General features: G+C 34.5%; 1 protein-coding gene across 1 annotated transcript in view; it reads left to right on the forward strand.

Moving 5' to 3' along the window:
* LOC129229317 (short-chain specific acyl-CoA dehydrogenase, mitochondrial-like) overlaps window positions 1–24,259 on the forward strand; it is a 44,221-nt gene extending 19,962 nt beyond the window's left edge. The window contains 10 exon segments of the mRNA XM_054863602.1: window positions 2,557–2,668; window positions 3,905–4,020; window positions 4,662–4,685; window positions 4,687–4,758; window positions 4,760–4,870; window positions 8,479–8,535; window positions 9,537–9,617; window positions 12,683–12,778; window positions 16,967–17,023; window positions 24,010–24,259. Of these exon segments, the coding sequence (XP_054719577.1) occupies window positions 2,557–2,668; window positions 3,905–4,020; window positions 4,662–4,685; window positions 4,687–4,758; window positions 4,760–4,870; window positions 8,479–8,535; window positions 9,537–9,617; window positions 12,683–12,778; window positions 16,967–17,023; window positions 24,010–24,162 (879 nt within the window). The 3' untranslated portion in view covers window positions 24,163–24,259.
* The last annotated feature ends 348 nt before the right edge of the window (window positions 24,260–24,607 follow it).

Genomic DNA, 24,607 nt, shown 5'->3' on the forward strand with positions numbered 1-24,607 from the left:
TCTGTCTTTGTATTTGTAAAACTAACCAACTGAATTTTATTTTATTGCAAAAGTATTGTTAAATATTTTGGTTATGAGAAAATAATAGTATTGCCTCTAGATTGACCACCATTTTGTTTTTTTTTTTTCAAACCACAGGGTGACTGTACCTAGGGACAGGCAAGCATATTGTATATTCAGTAAATTACCGCCCTATAGCCAGGGCTAAAGCAGAAATACATGAAATAACATAGTGACCGAAGCAATGGTTCGGTTCAACTTCGGCTGGTCTGTGCTAATTCTACATTAGCTACCAGTTTGTTTGGCCCTCTTGGCTTCCTTAAGAGGTTTTCCATCTCCAGCACAGTCACTTTCCTATGCCGGGTTGATGTGTGCTAATAAGCACGAAACTGCAGTCCTCGGCTGGAAATGACTGAGTTGGTGGTGCATTTCATGTATTTCTGCTTTAACCCTGGCTATAGGGCGGTAATTTACTGAATATACCTTGCCTTGCCATCAATTTTCGAGTTGAACCGAACCATTGCTTCGGTAACTCGGCTGGTCTGTGCTAATTCTACATTAGCTACCAGTTTGTTTGGCCCTCTTGGCTTCCTTAAGAGGTTTTCCATTTCCAGCTCAGTCACTTTCCTATGCCGGGCTGATGAGTGCTAATAAGCACGAAACTGCAGTCCTCGGCTGGAAATGACTGAGTTGGTGGTGTATTTCATGTATTTCTGCTTTATCCCTGGCTATAGGGCGGTAATTTACTGAATATACCTTTCCTTGCCTTGCCATCAATTTTCGAGTTGAACCGAACCATTGCTTCGGTCACTCGGCTGGTCTGTGCTAATTCTACATTAGCTACCAGTTTGTTTGGCCCTCTTGGCTTCCTTAAGAGGTTTTCCATTTCCAGCTCAGTCACTTTCCTATGCCGGGCTGATGAGTGCTAATAAGCACGAAACTGCAGTCCTCGGCTGGAAATGACTGAGTTGGTGGTTGTATTTCATGTATTTCTGCTTTAGCCCTGGCTATAGGGCGGTAATTTACTGAATATGCCTTGCCTTGCCATCAATTTTCGAGTTGAACCGAACCATTGCTTCGGTCACTCGGCTGGTCTGTGCTAATTCTACATTAGCTACCAGTTTGTTTGGCCCTCTTGGCTTCCTTAAGAGGTTTTCCATTTCCAGCTCAGTCACTTTCCCATGCCGGGCTGATGAGTGCTAATAAGCACGAAACTGCAGTCCTCGGCTGGAAATGACTGAGTTGGTGGTGTGTTTCATGTTTTTCTGCTTTATCTCTGGCTATAGGGCGGTAATTTACTGAATATACCTTGCCTTGCCTTGCCATCAATTTTCGAGTTGAACCGAACCATTGCTTCGGTCACTCGGCTGGTCTGTGCTAATTCTACATTAGCTACCAGTTTGTTTGGCCCTCTTGGCTTCCTTAAGAGGTTTTCCATTTCCAGCTCAGTCACTTTCATATGCAGGGCTGATGAGTGCTAATAAGTACGAAACTGCAGTCCTCGGCTGGAAATGACTGAGTTGGGGGTGTATTTCAAGCATATTGTACTTCAGGACACGTCCCAAGGTGCAACATACGCATGAGTCATAATAATTTAGATATGTTTAGGAACGTGGAAAAATATTCTAATCTGATGTAGTCTTTCAAACACATTTACTGTTAGAAAATAATTCATTAATTCATGATTCATAATTCATTATTAATACAGTGAAACCTGTGTAAGTTGACCACTCGCGGTGCACTACTTTAGTGGTCAACTTAAACAGGTGATCAACTTACAAAGGTTGATTTACACGATAATGGCTAATTCCGTGCCAGAAAAAAGCGGTCAACTTAGACAGGTGGTCAACTTACAAGGGTGGTCAACTTTACAGGTTTTACTAATTCAGTTTATTGCCATGAAAAAAAAAAATTTTTTTTTTCGTTTTTGGTGCAAAATTGGTTCAAGTATATGGCTGTTTCCAGAATCATGAAGAGTTGGTACAACCATGGTACAACAGGATGTGTCCCAAGGTACAATAGGATGTTGTATCTTGTTACAGTTTGGAATTCTTACTTTAACTGCCTGGCAATACTTTATTTTCAAACTGTCTGAATTAAAAAATATATATATTGCACAGAAATATGATGGGTATTTTAATGTGACTTTTAGATTTCAAATTTGATTTAAATAATTGACGTTAAAAACTAAAATATAAAAACTGTCACAAGATACAACACTCTCCTCTACCGTTAAAAGTTGTTAGATGATTTCTTTCTTCCTTTACCTTGTCACAAAAATAAAATGATTAAAGTCTATCCAAGTTTTCAATTTATTTTGAAGCTTGTTATCCTAAGTTTTACTTGTAATCTTTAAGTATTTCTTGGTGCTGATTTATATTAGGTACTGCGCAAAAGTAGTTTAAAACACTTTAATGAATTTGTTGCAAATACTTTTTACGTTTGTAAAATCTACATTGCAAAGCAGTGAAAAAGTTTTTCTACTCGTGTTCTTTAGAAAAAAATTTGAATTCTTTTCATTGTGGTAATCTTATAACTTTCTAACTTAGTTTGTAGTCTTTATATCTAGGTGCCATACAGCAGTTTGGGACGGAAGAACAACAGAAGAAGTATGTAAACCCATTTGTCAACGGAGATAGAATTGGTTGTTTTGCGTTAAGTGAACCAGGTATTTAGTTTTCTTTTAAGTTAAGAAATATTTTTAAAGCAAAGTGAATTGCTCATTTTCAGAATTTGAGTGAATCAATATTTAATATTTAGACTGGTATTAGGAAAAAAAATTTTTTTTTTCAACGCATACCTAAATGAGTTGCAAACCTAATGAGTAAATTATTGCACATTTTGTGTATTTAATTTATTTTATGCATTTTATCTGGATTTAATTGACGTTTCATATTTTGTTTTTGTACTTAATCTGTTTTTCATTAGTTCCACTACTTGATTTGTTTTTCATAATTTTCTGTTATTTCACATTTTCCATTTTCAGAGATATAAAAAATATATTACATAAATTTGCTAGTAATTATGCATCCTTGTGCATTTTTGTTAATATTAATACATTTAAATGCGTCTGTGCGACTAAATATAGTTAGTTACATAAATTTACTCAAATTTTCATTGCATATTGGAAGGAAATATGAGGGGGAGATCCAACAAAATACGAAGTTTTTTTTTATATAGATTTCTGAAGCACCATATGTATCTTCACTAATAATATAGCTGAAAGTCTCTCCGTCTGGAACTGTCTCTGTCCTGGGCGGTCATTCCAAGCTCGCCAGCTTGCGAGATCGAGATTCTCGCTCACGTGATCGGTCGTGACGTAGAAATATCGCAAAGTAGTATTCTAATCTACTCGAACCTAGCAGCAAGCTAAGATCGAGTACATTAAAATGCTACTTTGCGACATTTCTACGTCACAACCGATCACGTGAGCGAAAATCTCGATCTCGCAAACTGATGAGCTTGGAATGACCGCCCTGATCTCTGTCTGTCTGTCAGGATCTTTGTGATGCGCATAGCGCCTAAACCGTTCGGCCCGATTTTCATGAAATTTGGCACAAAATTAGTTTATAGCATGGGAGTGTGTAAATCGATGCGATTTTTCGAAAATTCGATTTTGTTCTTTTTCTATTCCAATTTTAAGAAAATTTTTTCCGAGCAAACTATCACAACGTGGAAGAGTAAATTACAAAATTATCATAACGTGGAACCGTAACGGGGGCAAGCAAATGAACATAGCAAATTGAAGAGAAATTCATCATCCATTATTTGTAAATATACAGGCTATCCAAATGACCTTTTAATTTTCTACTACGGGCAAGGCCGTGCAGGTACCACTAGTGCATAATATTACAATAATGTAATAATATTTTTTTATTAAATAATAATATTTTTCCTGTTTTAGGCAATGGCAGTGATGCAAGTGCAGCATCAACTGTTGCTCGATTAGATGGAGATTCTTATGTACTAAATGGCACAAAAGCATGGATCTCCAATGGTTATGAGGCAGAGGCAGCAGTGGTAAATTGATATTTATTTATTTATTTGCTAATTTTTCAACCGGATTTTATTTGAAAATTCATTTCATTTTTTTAAAATATGATTTCCCCGTAAGAGCTAATGTTGAGTTTTTTTTGGACTTGTTCAAAATTGAACAGAAAATTATTCAAATCAAAAAATGAAATATGGGAATGAGTTGTCCTCGCCAAGATCTTTCGAACAAAAAAAGAATTTTTTCGAATCGAACTATTCACTTAAAAGTTATGGGGGGGGGGGGGAGGGACAGGCAGACCGACACACGTTTTCTCCCATTTCAATACACTACTTTCCAATTTGCAGTTTCTCGATATTAATTTAGTTATTTTCTTTTTTTCTTTTTTTGACCTTTCATTTGTTCTTCTCCGCGATCTTTTAAAGATGCATTAAGCCTTCTTTCATGCCTTTTTCTTCTTCCTCTATCTTTTACTGGGAAAGTAGGCTAAAAAGTGAATGTTTAGTATACTTTTCGTTAAATTCTTGCTAACATAACATAAAATTATGTGTGTTGAAATACATTTTTTTTAAACTTTGCAAATTTAATCTGGATACATCGAGATCCCGATGAACGAGGTCCAGATAATCATGTTTCTACACGAAAATTTAGCCACACTTCCTTTCCTTAGGTGTTTGCTACTACTGACAAGTCTAAAAAAGCATAAAGGACTAAGTTGCTTCATAGTGCCTAAGAGTATTGCTGGATTCACGTTAGGTAAAAAAGAAGGACAAATTGGGAATTCGCGGCTCTTCGGCTTGTAACCTCATCTTTGAAGACTGTCGTATTCCGAAAGAAAATCTTCTGGGACAAGAAGGAGAAGGATTCAAAATTGCTATGGTGAGGTTCATCTCTACATAGTATAAAATGAAGTCCCCCAAAAGTGTCTGTGTGTTTGAACTAGCAAAACTCGAGAACAACCCGGCCGATTGCGCTGAAATTTTCACAATTTGTTCCTTTAAGTCCTGAAAAGGTTTGCAGACCAGTTCGAATAAAATTCGATGAACAGTTCTTTTTTTATTCCAATTTACATCGAATTTTCACATAAATTCTCAAATATGGGGGTGAAAAAATGACTTGCACATATTAATATTACATATCGTTAGAAAAGGGTAGAATTTTCCGCGTTCTACGCAATTTGTTTCAATGCTCTAACTTTATTACGGCGGGAGTTATTTGCGTTTTTAGCTCGAATCTTTTTAGGCTTAGCTGAAATTTAAGCAATATTTTCCTCATTAAATAAATCAATAAAAATTGAAGCTTTCTTTTTGACGCCATTGGAAAAAGCGACCTTTTTTACTCCAGATCTAACTCGACCTATGGTCGAAAAAATAAGCTTTATCCCGAAAGGGAAAAAGTTACAAGCCTTTTTAAATCAAGTTTAAGAAATCTCGATTCCATTCAAGTTGTGAACCATTTTCTTTCGCATTTTAATTCCTTAAACTTATTTTATTTTGTGTTTCCATGGTTACGCATTTTAAATCCATCTTTCTAGATTTAATTTCTTAAAAGTATTTTAATGTCTGTCGTCATTGTTTAGAAAGGAAATCATGATGTTATTTTTTATTTATTTTTTACGCCCTGATTGTTGAATATACGTCACTTGACACAATTTTTATTTTCAAGGTTGACCGGGCAAAGCCGGGCAACGCAGCTAGTTTCTCATAAAATTAAAAACACGTTTCATTTCTAACAATTTTATTTTTTACTAGTGGTACCCGCCACGGCTTCGTCCGTAGTAGAAAATTAAAAGGTCAGTTGGTTTGCCTGTGTATTTACAAATAATGGATGATGAATTTCCCGCCAATTTGCTACGTTAAATGGCTCGCCCATGTTACGGTTCCACGTTATGATGATTTCGTAATTTACTATTCCACGTTGTGATAATTTGCTCGGTAAAATTTTCTTAAAATTGGAATAGAAAAAGAACAAAATCGAATTTTTGAAAAATCGCTTCGAGATGCACGCACACACCCATACTACAAATTTATTTGTACCAAATTTCATGAAAATCGGCCGTACGGTTTAGGCGCTCTGCGCGCTTCACAGACATCCAGACAGACTTACAGCTTTATTATTAGTAAAGAAGTATTTTTGCTCTGTTTTCAGTTTAAATGCTGAGCATTATATAAGAACTTTACCAGTATTTTTACTGTTTTGTTATTTTAACATTTATACATATCAGGAGTAAATGGGAATTGGTGCTGGAACTACGCTTCTTAAAAAATACATTTCCCATTCAATTCAAATTGGTCACGACTCAGTATTTAATTATTTATGTTCGGCTTTCCGTCACTGTAAAGTTTGTGAGCTCACACTTGATACAGACAAAGGGGCCAATCATTGAGCTTAGAACCCCCCTACTCAATAATCTTTGCAGCACAAGCGAGATTCTATTAGAACTTAGTAATGCAATTCAAGGTGAGTTCAGTTTTTTTTATATTTATTTTAAGCAGGAGCATTATTGTTTTTTAATTTTTGGCGAGAGTCAAAATTACAGTGTTTCTGAGTGTATATCGATCAACACCTACTATTCGGGTAATTGCTTCCCGATTGAGATTCAAAGGAAATTTGTGACTGACGAAGAGCTGAAGACAATTGGTCCGATATGGCGATGCACTTTGGTTGCCATGTTTGGCTATTATTAGCCAGTTTGGCAATTTTTGATGACACTTGATTGCATGAAATTCTAAAGGATTAGTCGATCGGTGTTCAGATACTTTTTTAGCCAAGCCGTTGATTGACATTTTTAGCAGTTACATTTTCCCCTAAATAGCTTTATATAATTTTAAGTCATGTATCTACATTTTACCTTCTACTTATCACACATGGGAAAAATAACGTCCCCCTAACTAAAAATAGTCTAATTAAAGTCTCAAATTTTCGGTCACCTATTTTAAGGGCTGCCTAACTAAACTAATTTTAAGAGTACACTTTAATATCTCACTACTCTGAAATCGAAAGTTTTACACCAGTAGCAGTATTAAATGATTAGGCTCTTTATTTTTCATTTTCATAATATTGTTCCTTTGTGCTCTCCCAACTTTTTACTACACTTAGTAATATGGAAAAGTTGGAGACTTCCTCTAGAAGGGAGTCGAGCGATTTCCTTACATGGTGGCTAAATTTAGCTATCTTCACGAAACCGTTTGGCTATTTTCTTGAATTTTCACACTGCAACACCCTGCTTTGGTGAGAATCGCTATTGAAATGGGAATTGCTTGACTGACCTCTTCTTCTGATCAGAACTCTTGTGACTTATTTTTGTAAGACGTACGAGTAAGAACGAGTTTACAAAAATTGCTCCAAAACCATCACTGAGCTCAAAACCGCCACTCGGTAGGTCACAAAAGCAAGTTCCACACTTCATAAAGTTTTGCACAATTTTGCCACTTGTCTGGCCCGCATCTTACTCATTGACAGCAAGCAAATCGAACATGTCAAAAATCAGTGGCGTCGCTACGGGGGGCGCGAGGGGATTCGAATACTTTGTAGTTATTTTTAAAATGTACGTACAAATTGTTGAGCCTATTAGTTTTTGAAATTTGTTATTTTATTTGTCATATACAGGGTTAGCAAGAAATAAGTTGCCAATTTCAGAGGGCTTTAAAATATCCTTTATTGGTTCAAATCAAATGAAATTTGAACTACAGGTAATTCGAAAGATGGTCCTTGACGTTGATGGGGAAAAAATATATAGTTCAAAACCTTCGATAGGTAGCGCTGTGTATTTTCAATTTCGTGATCTGAAACCGTAGGCGAAACTTTAAAAATGAATATAAACCTCATTTTAGAATATGAAATCAATTTAGGAGGTATTTTAATTATCCCTCGAGCTTTGGGTAAAGATCACATTGTTCGACTTTTTAAGGGCTTTATCAGACTGCAAATATCGAACAAATATCTCTTTTTTCGATGAGATACTCTAAACTTCATGATTTTCTTTAAAACTGGAATAAAAATCATGGAACATCTTTTTCCTAAACGATAAGTACCTTATGTTCTATTGTGCACGCCTTACAACGTGTACAAAGAATTCCACGTTAATCGATTGATTTGATAACGCGTAAAAGCATTAAAAAACAAACTAATAAACAAACTCACCTTCGCATTTATAATATTAGTAAGGGTTAAATCCTTTTCTGTGTGAAGCGATACTTATCGCTGTTTTTTAAAACTTTTTTTTTTATTTAATAAATGTCAAGCACATCATTTGAATTATCTGTAACTCAAATTTTATCTCATTCGGAGTAACAGAGCGGATTCTAAAATCCGCTGAAGTAGACAAGTTTTTTGTTGACCCTGTTGTTAGAATATAATCACCCTATGTTTGCAAAATTAACATTATAATGATGCATTTGATAGTCTTCTAAAATTTTACTGATATTATCGCTTTGTTAGTGATAGTTAATTATAATGTAGGTAATATTTTTTATTCAATGTTTTAGATGACTTTGGATGCTGGAAGAACAGGAATTGCTAGCCAAGCTCTTGGTATTGCGCAGGTAATATTCGTTACGTTTTAGTTTCATAACAGTAAGAAGCAAGATTATACAACACTATCTACAAATTCAACGGTAAGGTAGTGCAAACTAGCTGTATCTAGAAACCGGGCTTATGTAAAGTAGGTGTGTGTGTCATTTTCCGTTCGTGTTTTTCGATTTTGATGAAGTGTTTTTAAGAGTTTAACTGTGGTTCTTTGGAGTTGAAGACACGAGGAACCTCATAAAACGTCCATTGTTCTTTTTATTGCTTATGCACTCCTAAATTAAAATTTGCACTCCTCCTGATGCTAATGAAGTAACCAATTGAAACTTTACAACTCTCTCTTTCATTCACGCAAAAAATCTGTAGGTTCAGTTTTTCCAATACTTTTCTTTCCGCTCCGCAATTCTTTTTGAATCACCTTGTGTATTAGTGAGTCATAAAATTAGAGCAGGAATTAAAACGGAGGTAGCAAGTCCAATCATTAACTAAGCAAAAGCTTGGGCAAAGAGAACAAGTCACGTGACTCAACAACGACGAATGCATAAAATGCACCGCTAGCTCAGTCATTCCATTCGAGGACTGCAGTTTCGTGCTTATTAGAAGTCATCAGCCCGGAATAAAAAATGACTGAGCTGGAGGTGGAAAACCTCTTAAAGGAGCCAAGATAGCCAAAAAAAAACTGGTAGCTAATATAAAATTAGCACAAACCAGACGAGTGACCGAAACAATGGTTCGGTTCAACTCGAAGATTGAAGACAAGGCATGGTGAGGTTTTTTTAAATGTATTTCTGCCTTAGTTCTGTCTACAGTGAGGTAACTTACTGAAAACGACGAATGGTTGACACATTTTGCGTGAGACTAGCGAATGAAACCTGATTTCTTCCAATGCTTTTCTTTAAATATATCACGTGACTTGGGATCTTTCCTTCACGAATGAAAGTCTTCCCTCCCTCTATTTTATCTCTTCTCGATGATTTTGAATAGGGCAATAAGTGTGTTTCCTTTTATAATGTTTTAGGCTGCTCTAGATTGTGCTATTCATTATGCTGCTCAAAGACAAGCTTTTGGGGCTTCGATACTCAAGTTGCAAACTATTCAGGTAAGACAAATTGCTTTTAAAACATTTTTATGAAACATATGTAGATCATTATAGTACCACCTCTTTTATCCGGACTAACTAGAACTAAAAGCAATCCAGAGAATCGAAAACAAGTATAATCCGGTAAATATAGATAATAAGCAAGGAAAAAAAATCCATAGATGAGCAGACGCATCGCTTATTACGATTAAAATAACATGTTTTGTAACAAAATGACAAAGCAATATTACAAGACTTCAAAAAAAAAAAAAAAGTTAAATATTATTTTACATCATTTCTTTTTAAAAAAATAGTGCCCTGTCTTCTGTTTCGAAGCACGGCGAAGTTTGAGAAATCTATGTGAGTATATTTAAAAAAAATAATAATTCTGAAAATTTAATCAGGTTTATCTAGAGATTTGGATCAACGTGGGTCGGATAAACGAAGTTCTACTGTGTTAACTTAAGCGTAATTTTTGAAGTGCATGTTTTTTTCTTTTTTTGGAGCAGAAATAAACTGTATTTATTGTAAAATACTGAAAAAGGATGAACTCTAAATTGTTAAAGTTTTTAAAGTTAGAAATTTAAATGCATGTGAGGAAAACTTTCTTTTATTATCTATCTCAGGGGCGGCAAATAGGGGGGTCGAGAGGGGCGGTTGCACCCCCAAATTTTTCACTGAGAAAAATAAAAAATGGGTAAATTCAATTTAGATACAGAAAATCATTTGCCTGCATTTTCAGAACAGAAAAAACTGATGGAGAATAATGGTTTGCCTTAACTAAAGAAGGAATTTCTTCATATGGATTAAATATTTCAAAATTGTGTAATCTATGTTATAATGGTGCATCTTGTATGAGATGCCCGTATTGTGTGGAGACTGCGCAATTTTTACACGTAAAATCCATGTCATTTTACATAAATTTAATGCTCATGATTAATGTTTAGCTAGTAAGTGTTCATTAATTACCGGTACTGGAAACACATTTTAGCAACTCGATACATATGTATTATATGCTTTCATAGAAACGTTTTGTAAAGATATGCTGTTTTTGAAAAACTTCCCACATCAAAAGTTACTTTCACATCAACAACAAATATATTTTGGGGCTCTTAACTTGACAATCTCAGTGTGACACAAATGGTATTCAAGAGTTAAACCTATAAAAACTCCTTGGAAGAATTACTGGAAAGCGACCTTCTCAATGATAGAAAATATAATGTTATTTTAATATATGTGACTTTGTTTGAATTTTTGTTTATTTTATTTCCTGCGGAGCGTTTTCTGAACAATGCTACACTGAATCATAAAAATTTCAATCTCAATTATTGGATTGACAATTGAAACTCTTAGTAATTTTTGCACTAATGCATACTTGAACCAAGTGTGGAACTTTGTGTGACAAAACTTTCTATAACAATTTTCACTGTATGACAATGTAGAAGAGGTGACAAAACCCACATGAAGTTGTAGTCAAAATATTGAATTAATATTTTGAATAAAATAATCAACTCAGTTTTTCAAGAAATTGAGGCAGGATTTGATGAGATACATTTCTTTTCGGTCTTATGTAGGTTAGTCTGTTGGTTATAGAAACCGAAGAAGAAAATATTACACTAGTACACTAGCGCAACCAGAAATTCCTTCTGAAGGGGGTTTTTTGATCAAAAATACCTTCTGGAGAGTTTTTTTTGGATGAAAAATATCTTTTGAAGGGTATTTTTTGATGAAAATCACCTTCTGAAGCGGAGCTTTTGATCAAAACAGCCCCTTCATATGCGTAAGCTACTACATTAGAATTTGCGTTTATGTTAAAACCAATGGCTCTAGGGGTGTTTCCACTCCCCCCCTTCGCTGTGCCACTGCACGTATAAGAAAAATTCAGAGCATGAGGGAAGAGGAATTGTTTTGTGAATTACGACTATACTTTTCGATGACGCAAAATAAATACTAGCCCAATTTAGAAAGCTTTCTTGATTATTTTAAAAAGAGATATCTGAAAGAAGTGTGTTTTTTAACATAACTTTCTTGCTTCCATTGTTTTTTGTCTCTTTCAATCTGGTCAGTCATTTTAAAAATGACTTGTGTCTCAAGAGGTTACAGAAATACTTTCGAACCGCAATGTGGCAAGCGAGACCTTCATCTTTAGCTATACTGGAAAAAAAGCAAAACACTGGATATTGATTAAATATAGTTACAAAATTTTCTGTTCTTCCTGACCCCAAGAATAGCAGACTAAAAACTACTATCGAGATATTTTGTGAGTACAAAATAAATTTAAAGCTCTGGTCGCAAAAAAATTTATAGTTCTTAACAAACCTAATTATTCTTAACATTAAAACCATTTTATTATTCCTTCCTGTCAACCAATATTTAATTTATACCGTACTGAGAAAATTCATGTTCAAGAAGCTCGACCCCCCAAGCGAAATGCTGAAATGCCGCCCCTGATCTATCTTATTTCATCTTGCCTTTAAATTCGAATATGTGATACAAGTTAATTATGTGATATACATAACTTGAATATGTGATACAGGCACGTCATTCAAATTCTCTAGGGGGGGGGAGGGACAGAGTATATCGTCGCCTCAAAACAACAGTAGGATATCTCACTGTTATTGCTGGGATTAGATGTCCTATTGTTGCTACGATTAGCAACGATACGTTGCGCTACATTGAGCAACGATATAATGAAAATATTTTGTTACGAAAAACATAATGTATGCACACATGCCTTATTGCACTGTTTCTAAAACCCGGGTGGAGGAAAAAAAATGGCGGTTTTGATGTGATACGAGATTCTAGTGCAATTTAAACTGGACTCTACTTAGTGCTAATGCACTAACACAGGGTTCGTATGGTCCTTAAACCGTGCTTTTAGGTTTTTGGTTCAAAGGGTCCTTAAAGGTGCTTAATTTTATTCAAAGTTGTTTATCAGTGATTACTTTTTTTTCCCCGTATGTACAAAAAAAAAAAAAAAAAAACACGCAAAATAATTAAGCTCAGAAAAAGTACATGCGCATGTAATAATACATTTAAACGATTTACCGAATATTTTGCCATATATTTATTTTATTCACATTCAGATAAAACTAGCAGACATGGAATCAAGAATTGAATCAGCTCGATTGTTGACGTGGAAAGCAGCTAGTTTGAAAGATGCTGGACAAAAATATACAAAAGTGAGTAGCATTTCATCATGTTTAAAAAATTAATGTGCCTAGCTACAGAGGCAGGCAGTCAATGTACAGGTATCTGATCGATTAGTATTGATAGAAAGACTTTGATAGTTCAGTCCCAGTCGATTTTGTACGGAAATGATCTTTCTTAAGTTCCATCTCATCAAGGAAGCATATGCAAAGCGTTAAGAGTTAGCAGCACTCTCACAATTTTGGAGTCACTGTACTCGTGATCAAATTAAATTAAAAAAAAAAGTGATAGAAAGATGAAAATATTACTTTACTTCTTTTTACTCCCCACTCAAAAAGTAAGGGGGTAATAAGTTAGACGTGTCTCTGGCACGTAGCTCCTAAATGGATGAACCGATTTCGATAATTCTTTTTTTGTTCGAAAGGAAACGAGAGCTTAGCTAGGTCTCATCTTTGTAGGTCTTTAACTACCAGGGATTTTAATTAAAAACCGAATTTTCATTCTTTTACAATTTCCAAAGTGAAAATGCATTTGAGCATTTAAAATATTAATACCGATCGAAAGAACGGATTTTTCTGCTTCTGATAACACTTGTTTGGACATTTCTTGTTATATAGAACTGGAATTATAGCTTTTTAAGGTACATTTCAATTACCATTCTAAGCCTTTATTCAGGCGATTGGTAACAATTTCATCGTTGAGCAGACAAGAAGTGAAATCTTAGTGATTCAAATCTTTGATCAGTTACTACTGTCCATTTGTTAACAAATTAAATACTTGTAATTTATTTTAGTACACAAGCAAGGATTTTTCCTAGTTGACTCTGCTTTTGCGACTTAGTAAAACTTAGTAATTGCGATTATCTTCCCTTTTTTTGGGTCTTATCTTAGAAATTGGTCCCCCAAAATTAATTATAATACTAGAGGGCTCTGCTTCCTGCGTGACAAACAGGCCCGACGAGAGGCCATGTCAGCCTAGTCTGAAACTAGTGGCCGGGCCTTGGGGGGGAAGGTGTCCGGCGACACTGACGCAAAAAAAAAAAAAAAAGAAAAATAGAAAAAATAAGGAAGAAGAAGAAAAAAAGAAAACAAAGGAAGAAAGAAAAAAGGGAAAAAAAAAAAAAAACCTCCGAATGAGCGGAAACGCAAAGATAAAGTGAAATTTACTCTTTTGGTATTTACTATTGTGGCACTTATAATAGAGTTAATTATTTTCAAGTAGGCAGTTTTTTTCTCTTCTTTTCTCTTCCCCCTTTTTCCTCATCTTTTCTTCCTCTTTTTTTTTTTTTTGGGGGGGGGGGGTGTCCCAGCGACAAAACTGATAAGGAGCCCGCCTTGGCTCCCTGCGGCCCTGTCGCCAACCCCCGGAACTGCTGACGCAGTCCGATAAAACTGTTTCAAATCTTTTATACAGGAATTAAATTTGGATAGATGATTCTTATATTAATCAATAGGCTCTGAACAAAAGTATGTTAAAACTCATTAATAAATTTGAATGCATTTCTGTGAGCATTATATGAGAAAGACCATGAAACAGTGTGACATAAACAAACTTACATTTATTCGTTTCTCTCTCTCTCTACCTACCTATTTCTGCCCCGACCTAGAATTATTCACTTGGCTATTTTGTAAACAATTCTGTGAAATTAAGAGAAATACATAAATGATGAAAGATACATTCACATTTCGAAAATAAAATACGCATTTTAAAATAAAGTATATCTTGGCTATGTCTGCCAAGATTCGGAATCAAGATGTTTAATTTAAAATTTAATATTATTGTTGACATTTTCAATAAGGATTGGCCCATCTCACTACTTGAAGAAATGGTTACTGCTGAGTATAGCAATTGAACTATACGAGGTTTTTTCCGGAAAATACGTATAAAAGTTGAATAATAACTTTATTTTACAATTATTCGGGTATTACAATATGGTCTCCTTCAAAGTACTCTCCCTGAGACAAGATGCACTTCTGCCAAAGTCGTTTCCACTGTTAATAACAGTTTTGAAGATTTTCAAATGTGATGCTGTTCAGTTGCAACGTCGTTTCTACCTTGATGGCTTCCACATCTCCCAAGTGCCACCCCCCCCCCGAAGCACCATTTTCTATTTCGGGAACAGGAAGAAGTCACAAGGGGCTAAATCGGGTGAATAAGGCGGGTAGTCTGTCACGGTGATTGAACTTCGGGCCAAAAACTCATGCAAAACGAGCGACGTGTGAGGGGGGACATTTTTTCATTTCAAGTGTTTCTGTCAGAATTTCGTGAACGATTGTTTTTGGGAATGACAGCTAGTCAGCTATCCTTCTGACTGTCAGTCTACGGTCTTTAAGAACACAAGCCCGAATTCGTTCAACATTTTCATCAGAATTCGATGTCGAGAGGCGTCTTGGACGAGGGTCTCCTTTCACGTCTTTCCGATCTTCCCGGAACCTTTTTAACCCCTTGTTCACGGTTGGTTCCTTCAGAGAATTGTCTCCTTAAACTTGTTTCAAACTTTCAAAAATCTCACAGCCATTCTTGAATGTTGATGCGCTGTTCCTCAATCAGAGAGAGCTCCATGCCGACGGCAGGTGAAAATGGGCAATGTAAAGGGGCATGTGAAAAGCGGCAGTGCCATTTGGCGGCGTCTCCACGACGCCGTGATACGTCATCACGACTTATTTATACGTATTTTCTGGATAAACCTCGTATAATGGTAGTCCAACTGTTGAGTTTTCAATAAATACTTTAAGACTTCATTAAAAATCAAAATGTATTGTGAAACCGTACAGTAAACCCTGTAAAGTTGACCACAATTGCAAGTTTACCAAGAGCCCCTTGAAAAGGACAGGCCGACTTATCTAACATTTTGGTTCCAAGGCAGCTTTAGATCCAATCTTGTTTCAGCCATTTACATATACGTTATAATATTAGCTGGTAATGAACCTCATTTTCACAACTTTTTTGCTTTTAATTTGCATTAATTAAATCTTTTTCATTTACAGAATAAAATAATAAAACATCAATCAGGCAACACATCTAAAGCTTCGGTACCACTTTTCTACAAAGAGACTTTTGTACAAATACTAATTTTGTCTCACGACAATTTCAGAACCAAAATGTCGGATAACTCAGCTTCCCTTATATGGAGGCTTTAAGTTTACGCACTTGTCTAATTTGACCGCTTTTGTCAAGTACAGAATTAATCCTATATCATACATATTAAGCTCTATAAGTTGACCATCTGGTTAAGTTGAGCATTAGAGTACTGAACCGCAAGTGGTCTTTGTTTCACTGTATTTGTGTAATAATTCATCATTACTTATGGCCGGATTAGTATCCGTCGGCTTCTTACTGTGTGCAATAGGCGCGCCAGCATAGCGCTTGCGACTATATGTTCGTATTTAGTTCAACTGCTTTTTATCGTCCCTCTAACCGCCGCGCCGTCAAAATATTACTTTTGCGTAGTTTCAAAATATTGCTTATGATGTAAAATTGACACAAAAATCAGCGTGTCAACAGATTTAGTAATTACTGCATATTTTTTGTGGACTGCTCATTAGGTTGGTTCAAAAAAACTTTTTTTTCAGCTGGAGTCTAGGACACCCCTTAATTTTTTTAGACTTACTAATGGTATTATGCTGTAAAAGTTTTAGCTTCTTACTCAAATTTTAAGACGATGCTCAATGACCCCGTCCATTTAACATTAGCCGTAATATAGAAAATGTCATAAATTTAGAAACATTTAATTTCCCCAGCTGTTTTTTTGTAAATAATTATTGTATTGCAATCTATATGCATAATACTCGCGTATATTATAATATATAGCGTTGTTTTTCCATTTCAATGTATTTTTTAACCCCCTCCCCATACTGATGAAGTTTAGGAGGGGGTTGTGCATCCTCTTTCAGTTGAAATAGGAAGCTAAAATTCTCCCAGTATATTGCTATCCACAAGTCTAAAAATATTGAGGAGTGTCCTGGTGTCTAGGAGAAACTTTTTTTTAAATGCATGTATTTTTGAACTACCCTACTGCTCATTTTACCCCTCTTGACGCTAATCATTTCAGTATAATTTGGTGTTACGAATTTGGTATATTTTTCATTAAAAGTTTTTGAGATTATGTTTCTGTAAGGAATTTACCAGCTGAAATTTTTTTATGGACAAGAAGTTGCTTAAATATCCACTCAACTTGCTAATATTACCATCAATATTAATATAAAATCAATATTTTGCAGGAAGCTGCAATGGCAAAACTAGTAGCGTCTGAAGCAGCTACTTTCGTTTCTCATCAAGTAGGTTGTCTTACTGTTGTCACTATCGTTATAATGGTATTTGATTCACACATTATGAACATTATTCTGAACTGTAGCAATATATATTCAGTCATTCAGGGCATATCTTTGAGTCACCTCATATTTTTTAGTATATTTGATTAAAAAAAAATAATTTGATTATTGACATTTTGAATTCAAATTATGTTTTTCGCAATCACGAGTGTGTGTGTGTATGTAGGCATGTGTGTTTGTGTAATTAGGCATGATTGTATGGGTAGTTGTGTGTTTGTGTGTGTGTGGGGGGTATCTGTGTGTGTGTATGTGTTTGTGTGTCTGTATGCATGTGTTTGTATGTGTGTGTTTGTGTGTAGGTGTCTGTATGTATGCGTGTGTATGTGTTTGTATGTGTGTGTAGGTATTTGTATGTGTTTGTGTGCGTGTGTGTAGGTGTGTGTATGTATGCGTGTATGTGTAGGATATGGACGCAACCTCGAGACTTTTTTCGCTTGAGGAGCAGCATCGTGAGGAGCCGGTCGACGGTGATGCTGCAGAGGATGCTGGCGGGAAAATAAAATCATAGGAACGCCAAAAACAGTCAAACGAAAGCAATGAGCCATCGTGATTGTTCAAAAAAAAAAAAAAGGTAATTTGAATTCTGACATTTTGAATTCAAATTATGTATTTCGCAATCACGAGTTGCGAGAGGACCCTACTCATTGGAGTTATTGTTTCTAGAAACGGCTCCTATCCCTCAAGCTTGTCCCTCCTCCTGGGTGGTTACCTGTGTATAGTTGTGTGTGTGTGCGTAGGCGCGCGTGAATGCATGTGTAGGCTTGTGTGTGTGCGTAGACCTGTGTGTATGCACGTAGGCGTGTGTATACGTGAGTGTGTATGTGTGTGAGCACGTGTACGTGCAGGACATGGACGCCTCCGACCAGGAAAAGTGGATTCCGACGCGCCTGCAGAGGCCGGTGGGCGGTGGTGCTGCAGAGACCGCTGGTCGAAGCTGAGAAAGGAACCACAACGCCAAGAACGGTCAAGTGAGAACAATAAGCAATCGCGATTGCTAAAAAAAAAAACAAAAAAAAAAAAAAAAAAAAAAAAACTAGAAGTTTCAGTGATGCATTCGTGCTGGCGGTCGTAAAAAAGGATTTCTGCTCTTAATGATTTTAAACCATACTATTCTATAAAAAATATGAAAAGGCGTAAAGTTATCCAAACTGGTTCAAAGATACCAAAAATGACTAAATTTTTTTTTGAAAAAAAAAAAAATGTTTTAAAATGTATATGGGCTATTCCATGGGTAACTGACTGACATTTTTGAAGCAAAATAATACGTATTTTGTAACATTCAACTCAAAATATATGTTGTGCAAACGATCTTTTATTCTGAAATATTGCATTTTTTAAGCTGAATTTAACCCATATTTCCGAAATACATTTTGAATGATTTTTAAATAATTATTAGAAACATGGTAACTGATTGACATTTTGAAAAGAAGTATGTCAGTCAGTTACCATGCATTTAACAATATTTGAGTTCATTGAGTTCAGCCTAAAAATTACAATATTCCTCGGGGAAAGATTGCTTTTACAATGTATATTTTGCGTTGAATATTACAAAATACGTATTGTTTTGCTTCAAAAATTGTAGTCAGTAATCCGTGGAATTGCCCAAATACAATCAACTTTTCGAAGAGTGGAAATGGAAATACTGTTGTAATCACCTGTCGAACTGATTTGACAAGAACTCTTAATTTGACGCGAAAATGAGAATTGCTGGTCGATACAATGTTAAATCTTTGGAAACGTAACCAAGGGCGCCCTGAATTTAAATATTTAGGAGAAAGAAAATTATATCATTTTACCGAATGTGTGTGTGTGTGAAACACTGAATTTTTCCTATTGACGAAATACCAACATGCACACATACCGACCTACATCAAATGAGAAAATACATTAGGATACATTATACAAGGTGTTTCGTTTTAACCTGCAAGACCTTTATTTTCGCAATCGTTTGTCCTCGATGTATACTTCCAATTTCAAAAATGTTCAAATTCAGATGCAGAGTTAAGATATTGAAAGTTTGAAGTAAAAATAAAAATGAATAAAAAAATACAAAATTTAACTTTTTATACGGGACCCATGTCCCCTAACTTATGTTTAGGGAAATAATCTCCATTGAAAAACTATTTCAACACAAAAAGTTTGAAATTAGTACGACCAATATTCACCAAAATATGAAATGCAGTGTTTTGTGACTTACACCACTTTTCACTTGCCGTCAATAACGCCTTTTGGGTGAAAATATAGCAGTTAATATGTGTTTAAAATTATTCGAGTGCATATTTTGGCTTTTCAAATTGTTCGAGGTTTTGTCGTGTGTTTTTGCGTATTACGGCATAACATTTGAACCGGTCAACCGAAAGTTAATAATGAGTTAAAAATCCCTAGAACAAGGAATGAAATCTCTTATCTTCAACTTGTAGAGTAGAGATGCTTCTGAAAACTATTTTTTGACCAACTTTCTAGATGCGGTCGAACTCGCTTATAGCTAGCTTGAAGGGACAACGATATTTGCTCGTTATAACAATATCTCTCAAAAAACGAGTTCGTGAAAAATTCATACACTCTTGCCTTCTGTGGTTAATTTGCTTTGAACAGCCATTTTGTCTGATTGTATCTTTCTCGTTCGAAAAAAAAATCGACATTTGCACCTCTGACTTCAATAAAATATTAAAGTTCTTCTGCATATCAAACGTCATATACTATTTCTTCATAATTGTCATTAACGTCATCGCTTTCAACATTTTATTTTTCATCTGCATTTGCTAAAATTTGATCTACAATAGCCTCGGTAGTAATAAGATATTGGCGTGAACAAATATGTAATTTTTAAATGCTTCTCTCCTCCACAAATAAAAAAAAACGAGTCATCATTTTTTCTCAGGATATATGACTCATTACTAAATTTCGGTTGACTTCAAAGTGTCACAGTTTTTCTGAGAAAAGATAAACTGAGCTGGAAATCATATCAATAAAAATTTTATGAATCACAAAAATATTGCTCACTTTAAGCAAGGCCTCTCGTGAGAAGCGGGTTATGCTGCCATAGAGTTAACATTGCGCCAACCAAATATTTCGGATTTCCTAGCTGAATCCAGGTTTTCATAAAATCAGGGCTCGTTATGAGCAAATTTGAATGTACTTACTTTCTAGGATACATTAGCTTTAGTTTAAGCTAAAATAATAAAAGCGACGATAAGGAGAAATGTGAAGAATTAGAAACTGAACCATCAAACTCAATATAGTCAATGACTTTTAATGGGCAGAAAAAATGCTTTCGAAGAGAAGGGAGTAATTGACGATCTTTTTTCGATTTATCAGTACTTCTCGAAAAACAAGTCGACAAGAAAGAAACAATAAGACAGTTCAAAACAAAGTAACCAACTTTCTCTATAGAAATGAGAAAGTTAAGAAAGAAGAATGAAAGTTTATATATATTTTTTTCCCGAAACCTCAATTTACGAGCATTCTGTTTTAAGAGCGAATGCAAGTATTGTGGTCACTTTGCCATAATTATATGCGGGGTTGACTGTAATATAATTGCAAAATAATTATAATAATAATAACTTGTTTCTGTTAAATTACATTTTTGCTATCTAGGATTGCAGTTATGATTTTTTTCTTTAAATTTGAGTTGTTATTATTATTATTTTTTTCCTTCTAGGCTTTCTGAAATGGTTAGTTACTCAGTGGTTCTAAAAGTTAATTTCGCATAAATTTCAAACAATCTTGTGAGATATTTTATTCACACAAAATATCATACGAACATTATCCTAACAAATCAGAATACTGAAATTTATGCCTGACTGAGCGTAAAAATATTGGTAACATAAAAAAAAAAAAATCGCAATAGTGTTGAAATGTATGAATACTTAGGTATTTATCTTTTCTTTTACTAATAATAAAGCTCAATGTCTGGATGTCTAGATGTCCGGATGTCTGTGACGCGCATAGCGCCTAGACCGTTCGGCCGATTTTCATGAAATTTGGCACAAAGTTAGTTTGTAGCATGGAGGTGTGCACCTCGAAGCGATTTTTCGAAAATTCCATGTGGTCCTTTTTCTGTTCCAATTTTAAGAACAAAACTATGATAAATTATGAAATTATCATAACGTGGAACCGTAACATGGGCACAAGCCAATTGGCGAGATACGAAATTATCATAACGTGGAACTGTAACGTGGGTACAAGCCAATTGGCGAGAAAATTCACCATACATTATTTGTAAATATACAGGCTAACCAAAAGACCTTTTAATTTTTCTATTACGGGCAAAGCCGTGCGGGTGCCACTAGTTTAGTATATATAAGATTAACTTATTTTTGTATCATTTCTCTTGGTACTAACAGTAAGATTCTTCTTAAATTTACGTTTAGTAAGTAAAATAAGAATATTTCTGCAAAAGTTTAGGCATGAAGTGCATTGCATTTTCGAAGGAAATAAAATTGTTCTACTATATACTCTGTTCAGGGAAAAGATATACCCTAAGTAATCAAACAGGTTACCAAAAGGTTTACCACTTTACCACTTTTGGGGATAATCTCTGGAATAAAAAAAAAGTAAATCAATATAATTCGCATTTGCCGTCAGATTGCAAATCATTGTTGCCAATCTGCAACGGTGGTTGCAGATACCAATCCGCAACAGCTGTCTCATGTGCAAGCCCAACACTTGATTCAAGTCGCAACAAATGGTGCATTTCTTTGTTTATATCTAGACTAACTTTCCTGTGAACACAGTATAGTAATATACCTGCAAACTCTTCCCTTTTGTTCACTAATCTTCCAGTATTCAGGCAGGAAGACAAAATATTCTGTCCCTCCCTTTTCTGGTAAACTTATTTATTTCTAAGATCTTTTTTCTATTCCACAAAGAATTTGCTGCTTTCAGTCGTAGTACAAACAAAAAACTGTCAATACCGCTAACTATGCCCACAAGCATAAAAGATTTTGGGACAACCCAGCTTATTTGACCAGTGTTCAAATTTATTGATTCTCTAAACAGTTAATAAGGCTTTCAGGGTCCTACTAATTGTAGCTATTATAATATATATCTTATATCTTTGTATAGAATGAAAAAAGGTAGATTCCTGTAAGATTTTTATTTTTTATTTTTCCAACTTCTTTTAGCGTACTGGCGCGTTGAAATGCTCAATCCCTTTGCTTCCTTAACCGAAACTGCAATGTTTGCTTTCAAAGTGTGTCAACGGGTCGATCAATACTTTTTAATATTATTTTCATTCAAATTTAAGTGTTTAATGCGTGGAAGTGAATTAACAAAATAATACGGAAAGCTACATTCGTGTTTAATATATGTTTAAAATATTTTGGATTTGGTTATGAACTTAAACATTTACTGAGTTTTAGAATATTTGCATAAATTAATGAATAAACCCGTATATTTCAGAAATAAGTTAAGCTCCATGTTCAAAATTCGAATAAGCATTTTTACCGTCACATTAAAAATTTTCGTTAAGGATTACAATATTTGAAAGGGAAACTCATGCAGATGCAGTTCTTTCAGTAAAAAACGTTTTAATCTGTATCGAACAATTTAACCTGGCGGTATAAATGTTTTCCTAAAGATGTTAAGAAATTTTTGCTTTTGACTGGTTTCTAATATAAAATATTCAATTAAAAAAAAACTATGCTGTTGTTGGTTATGAATTTTTATGCAATGACAAATGCTAGAAACAAATTCTACTAATATCAGGTAACTAAATATCAGGTCACTAATATGATATATTTGTTCATCAAAAGAGAAGACATGACATTCATGATATTAGTAAGAATTTGTAGATTGCTGCAGATTTAAATGTCCAATTGAAAGTTCAAAACTATTGAGTCACCCTATATAATGAAAATTAACCACCTAAATAGTAAGAGCTAATACTTTCAGAACGTCGAAGAGAAAGGACAAAGAAACTCTATAGTTGGGGCAAACATAACCTGTCAGTGTTGTGTGATTAGGATCTGCGTAGTCTTCTCAAAGCTGCCAGCTTAGGTTTGCCCCAACCATAGTCACAGTACTTGCTCCAGTTGAGTTCTCTTTTCCGTCATTGCGCGAAAAAGTTTTGCCTTAAATATATTTTTGATTTGTGGATAAGTAATTCTATGTTTGAAAACAAAATAAGCGCTTTTTTTTACATTGTGAGATTTAATTTACAAAGTTTAGGTACTTTATTTTTCAGGAGGCGTTATTCCTTACTTAAAAGTGTTATTTCAAATCTTTTTAAAGTACAACCCTCTTGTTACTTTAAAATTTATCTTGTGTTCAAAAATATTGAATTTTCCTCTAATCCGTTTTCTAAACTTTTCATGTCATATTTATGTGTTTCAGCTATTGGCAGGTGTGTAATTCTGCATATCATTTCATTTGCACTAAGTCTGTATTTATTTTTATAATTAACTTATATTTTGATAATCTTCTGGTTGCTTTAAAGCCTCTCCTGGTTTATTTTAACAAACCTCACTGTTTCATTTTTAAACACAAATCCTTCTTTTTTCTCTTGAAGAAGTTAGCAGGTATTTTGATGTTTTTAGTAATCTGATATTAAGCTAAGAAAATCAGTAAACAACATGCTAAGCACTATAAAAAATGTTTTCAAATGCTAAAGACTATTTCTATTCGCTTGTTTTGCATTAAAAAGTAAAATAAAATAAGTATATGATTTCATTGATGACTACCCTCAAAAGTTGAAGTTGATCTTCATATCTTAAAATTCAAGCTAATTCTAAAGCAGACAAAAAACACTGAGAGAAAAAATAGGCAGTATACAGCTTTGTACGAATAACTCTTACTACACCGCCTATACTTCTTTTTCCCTCAAGTTTTAATTTAAATTTTATTAGCTGCTTAAGAATTCATCAAGTGTAAATAGATTAAGATCAACTTCAATTTTTGAGTGTAGAAATAATTTGATCTTTATCTTCCAGGCAATTCAGATCTTAGGTGGTATGGGTTATGTATCGGACATGCCTGCTGAACGTTATTATCGAGATGCTCGAATAACTGAAATTTATGAAGGAACTTCTGAGATTATGAGATTGGTGATTGCCAATAACCTCATCAAAGAATATGGTCTTTGAACCGACATAACTAACACCTTTATTATCATCTTACATTTTTTTAGTAATTCATAATCACAGTGGTCTGTCTTAATTGAAATAAAATGTTTAATTTATACTTTTGTCTGGTTCTCTGAGGAAGTAGACTGAGTCAAATCCTCTGTACACGGGTGGACAAAGCTCAAAGAAGAAATAGAAATAGTTATAAAAATGAATATCTATGAGTGAGCTAGTATCCCAAGAAAGTCATTAATTGTTGTATCGGAGTGTTCATCATGGTTTAATACACAATTTCGTTGAAGGGTTGTAAAACATATTTTTTTGAGAAGCTGTTTTCCAAATAATTAATGAAATAAAAAAGGTTTAATACACTATGTTTTTAAAATGAACTAAAAAGTAAAATAATTTCTATAAGCTTCATGTAGATTTAAAGCCGCTTACAGATTTAGAATTTCTGAAAAATTGT

The sequence above is a fragment of the Uloborus diversus genome, chromosome 9 (genome assembly GCF_026930045.1).
Source record: "Uloborus diversus isolate 005 chromosome 9, Udiv.v.3.1, whole genome shotgun sequence".
Classification (NCBI taxonomy): domain Eukaryota; kingdom Metazoa; phylum Arthropoda; class Arachnida; order Araneae; family Uloboridae; genus Uloborus; species Uloborus diversus.